Source organism: Penaeus chinensis, chromosome 20, assembly GCF_019202785.1.
Source record: "Penaeus chinensis breed Huanghai No. 1 chromosome 20, ASM1920278v2, whole genome shotgun sequence".
NCBI classification, from domain to species: domain Eukaryota; kingdom Metazoa; phylum Arthropoda; class Malacostraca; order Decapoda; family Penaeidae; genus Penaeus; species Penaeus chinensis.
This window is the reverse complement of record NC_061838.1, coordinates 1108221-1113121: the sequence shown is the minus strand read 5'-3', so window position 1 is coordinate 1113121 and position 4901 is coordinate 1108221. Positions and strand designations below refer to the sequence as shown.

At 43.5% G+C, this 4901-nt stretch overlaps 1 protein-coding gene across 1 annotated transcript; it reads left to right on the top strand.

The window, feature by feature from the left end:
• The first annotated feature begins 2427 nt into the window (after window positions 1-2427).
• On the top strand, window positions 2428-4268 carry LOC125036080 (homeobox protein MSX-3-like). The gene is made up of 3 exons (XM_047628468.1): window positions 2428-2800; window positions 2923-3381; window positions 3616-4268. Exons 1-2 carry the CDS (start codon window positions 2503-2505, stop codon window positions 3276-3278), a joined length of 654 nt encoding a protein of 217 aa, XP_047484424.1. The 5' UTR covers window positions 2428-2502; the 3' UTR covers window positions 3279-3381; window positions 3616-4268.
• The last annotated feature ends 633 nt before the right edge of the window (window positions 4269-4901 follow it).

The window sequence follows — 4901 nt, the reverse complement described above, 5'->3', positions numbered from 1 at the left end:
TTAATGATAATAACAATAGTAATAATAATAGTAATGATAAAAATAATGGTAACAATAGTAACAATAATTTTCATAATAGTAATAATAATAGTAATTATGATAATGATAATAGCGATAATGATGATAATAATAATAATGATGGTAATAACAATGATGATAGTAATAGTAATAATAATAATAATTATCATTATTATTACTGTTATTAGTATTACTACAAATATAATTATTGTTATAATAATAATGATAATAATGATAATAATAGTAGTAACAATAATGATAGCAATGATCATTATAATCATAATGATAATTATTATCATTATTATTACCACTACTAATATTATTACTGTTTTTATTTATATTATCATAATTATTTGTATCCCTTATAAGAAGCTAAAAAATAAAATAAATAAAAAAGCAACAGTAAACAATTAAACATAATAGTTAATGTATATGTGTGTGTGTGTGTGTGTGTATATATATATATATATATATATATGTGTGTGTGTGTGTGTGTGTGTGTGTGTGTGTGTGTGTGTGTGTGTAAAAGGATATTTTTTTGGCAAGAAATCAAGTTCAAGCAACTCATTTTAATCATCAGAATGTGTGTGTTCGATCGCCGAAGCTCCGTGAACATCGCTGGGTCTTATTGGTGAACAAAATTGAACATTTGTTCATCGCCGGAGGAGTAAGCTTGTTATATTTCGTTCTGACACGCAAGGGGTTAAGGTGCGCTACATTTAATTTCTCTATTTACTTTGTTACTCTCTCTGTCTATCTTTTATTCTATTTTTTTTTTCTTACATTTTTTTTTCTTTTTCTCTTCTTCTTCTTCTTCTTCTTCTTCTTCTTCTTCTTTTACATTTTATTAAAAGGAGTGAACATTGATTTTTTTCAGTATGCGTTTGTTTTTTTATCTATTATATATATTGTGTGTTTTATAATCCTTATAGTTTATAAATTACTTTTATCTTCACCATTGCTTTAATCTTTAGTCATATCATCAATACATTTTTATCAATAGTCAGATTTTGAAATTCCAATATTATTCCCACACATTCAACAAATAAGTAAATCCTCAGTACAGCCATGCATTCTTTAAAAAACCTTAATTGCTTCTCTTCCATTAATTACTTGAATTAGTCATTCATCGCTAGTCTTTTAGGTATATGCCGATCGCATACACTAGTTTAATACAATGGCTACCTGGCTATTTATTATGCAGCCTTGTTAACTTCCTCCAGTTGAGAAATTATTTGAGTTTTCACTAACGATGGACACAAAATTTCTTCTAGTATTCTGTAGCTTCAAACAACACATGCATATATACTTTTTCTTTAACTTTTGAAACGTGCCTAGTTTCTTGAGTTCGTTGTATTACAAGAAATATTTCTTCTTCTCCTTCTCTCTCTCTTTCAGCCAAGCTTTGCTCACTACAAATCTCGCGAGTTTCTTGACGTCTCAAAATTAATTTCTGGGAATTTAATCTTCATTTCTTTCAAGTGTAAATTTCACGCAAGAATTTAACTCGTCTTGGTGAGAGATATATGTTTTATTTTATTCTCTCTCTCTCCCTCTCTCCGTAATAACGAGGTCTAGGAAAATAAAGCACACGAGGTCTTTACACTAACAGCCTGATACGACGTGATACGCGTGAATCACAATATAATTATCCACTCTCTGTCTTTTAAATCTTTTCTCTCGCCCTCCCTCTTTCCCCCTCTTCCTCTCTCTCCCTCTCTCTCTTCTCCCCATCTCCCTCCGCAGCTTCCATCAACACACAAGCTTCGAGACGTCACTCCCATTACGCACGCACTTCACTTCACATGTAAATGAGCACCGTACATCAACACGGGGACGATTAAGCTCAAGCTTTTGGGAGAACTTTCGACACCTCGATTCCCTTACGCAGCCGAACCCCCTCCCCTGTCCCCTCGGCGCCCCCTCCTCCCTCTCCCTCTCCCCCGTCCCCTCCTTTAAAATATGAAACGTAATAATTCAAAGGTTGTTTATTCTGCCTTTCCAGCGGGAGCAAGGAGCGCCGCGGCGCTGGAGGGTCGCCGGCGTGCGAGCGAATGAGCTGCCCTCTGTTGTTTATTTAGGCGGCGGGGGCGGGGCTTCCGGGCCCGTGGCGATGGATGGTCCGCGATTGCCATATGAGGGGCGCCGGATTTGCTGTGCGTTTCGGTCTCTTTCTCTCTTGCTATTTGATTTTGGGAGTGCTTTCGGAATAAAGGTGGAGATTGCTTCTTTAAAGAGGATGAAAATTCGAGGGAGGAAGTGAAATGTGTGTATGTAGATGGGCCGGAGCCGCCATGATGGCAGCTGCCAACACAGTATCTCATTGGTCTCGGCCGTGACTCCGCCCGCGATGGCGGAGGCTCCGCCCACCCGTCCTTTTTCGGTCATATAAATAGCGGCCCGACCGAGGCGCTGGTAGATTTCTCATAGCACTCGTGGATTGTTGTTGCGCATTCGCCCACCGCCGCCCGCACGCTCGAAAAAATGGAGCGATCCACCGCCGTCAGCGAGCACAAAGCCGCGCAGAAGCCCAAGCTGTCCTTCAGCATCGACGCCATCCTCGGCAACGACGACAGCGGCAGCGTCCGCGCGCCCACGCCCTCGCCCGACCCCGAGTGCCGGCCCGCCTCCTCCTGCAGCGCCACCAGCGACGTGTCCTTCGCCAGCCACGACTCCGACAGGTCCGTGAGCCCTGCGGTGGCGCCCGCGGGAAGGCCCGTCCACAGCGCCATGCCCGCCCAGTGGGTCCCCGCGCACCCGTACTTCCAGTTCGCCGTCCACGGTAAGTTGCCCTAGCCCGTCGGAAGGCCCTCGGCAGGGCCTTCCTCTCCCGAGTGTACATGAGCGTTTCCCAATGCCCTTGCATCCGCGGCCGGAGTCTAACCGAGTCTTGCCTTCCCACAGGATCGCCGGCGCTCCCCAAGCTGCCCAGCTCGGTAGTTTTGCGCAAGCACAAAGCTAACCGGAAGCCGCGCACGCCCTTCACCTCGGAGCAGCTGCTGTCGCTCGAGAAGAAGTACCGCGAGAAGCAGTACCTGAGCATCGCCGAGCGCGCCGAGTTCTCCGCCTCGCTCAGCCTGACGGAGACGCAGGTCAAGATCTGGTTCCAGAACCGCCGCGCCAAGGACAAGCGCCTCAAGGAGGCCGAGATCGAGCGCCAGAACCGCCCTCTGTACCCGACCTACGGCGGCCTCCTCCCCATGGGCGGCCTCGTGCCCGCGCTGGCCCTCCAGAGACCCCTGGTGCCCCTCCTCGGGTAGAGCCCTGGAGAGACGCCCTTGCAAGTACCTGCAGCAGCACCAGACAGCCCCGGCGCCCCCGAGGCCTCCTCCTCCGTCGGCCTCCTAGTCACCCGCCGCCACGGTAAGCCTGTCCCAGTCCACTATTGATTTCCAGCAGAATTCCGATCACTGGCTTTAAGGAGTCTCTGGTGAAGCAAACCTAGAATGTCCTCATTGAAATCTCTCGCTCATTCAGACTTGGAAGTAAATTAATAGGTCCTTGCACCTTTTCATTTTTTAGAATAGAAATACAGGTGATTATCCCCCAAGATAAGAATGGCGGAACTAACGTGTTTTTTCTTTTTTCTCCCCCCAGGGTCTGCACCAGCTGCCATCCCCCTCTCCCCGTTGGTGACTCTCGACTGCACGCTCTGCCACGCCCCCGCGCATGGCAGGAATGTTGTTCACGCCCACAAACCTCTCACAGCCACGCCCATTATGGATATCTCAGTGGCCGCCCGCTGGAAGACGGAGATATAGACTGTGATAAAAAAAAATATATATATATAAAAAAATAAATACTTTTTGTAAACATCTATATTTTTTTTAAAAATGTAATTTGTTGGATATACGTGTGAATATATATATATATACAGTATTCATAATAAAATATACAGATGAATTTTATGACCTGTTTCTAATACCCAGTCTCAAATAGAAGAGTTTTCTCTACGATACATGGCTGCTTTGATAAGTTAGAATAAAGTCCAAGAGATAAAAATGTACATAAAACTGATCCAAAACTAATTGGATGCGTTAATATGAATGTTGACAAGCACTGGCATGTCATAAGGCTGTGCAAAGGTCTTCAACTAATTGAAGCTGACAAACTTTTACGTTCAAATAATACATGTTGGATAAAAAAAAAAAAAAAAAAAATACAGCAAATATATTCCGCGTACATGTACTAAATCTTCAGATTATTAAAAAAAAGATAGAAATGAAAGGTGAAATAAACGCAAAGGTGAAGATTGTAATGTAAATAATTCCGCTAACCTACAAACCTTGATAAATTTCCCCAAAATAAGAGAAACCGGTAACCCTACTTACCTACCCCCTTTCCCTCCATCTTCCTCTCTCTCCCTCTTCCCCTTCCTCTCTCCCTCTCCCTCTCCCTCTCCCCCCGACCCACCTCTCAAATTCATCTTAAACCGATTTTCTCAAGTCCTTGTCCACTCAAAGTTTTCCACGCTGACGACATGACAAAGTTTCCTTTGAGATTAACTAAGATTAACTCCAGATTAGGATCCTCGTGAGATGAGGTTAAGATGACAAGAGATCTGAGACGTGTGAAGATCTGTGGATGCTGTTGGATAGGCCTATATAGGCGGAAGATATTTTCGCTTTATTTCTTTTCTTGGTTCTTCGTTTGTCTCTCTCTCTTTCTCTCTCTTTTTTGACGTTTGAGTGGAGTGTTTATTTTTGGTTAAAATGTGTGGTGTTATGGTGTCTGGAGGAAGAGGAGGAGGAGGAGGAGCAGGAGGAAGAGGAGGAGGAGGAGAAGAAGCAGAAGAAGAAGATGAAGAAGAAGGTGATAAAGAAACGGAAGAAGGAGAAGAAGAGGAAGAAGATGGATAAATAAGTAACGGGAAAATAAATTAA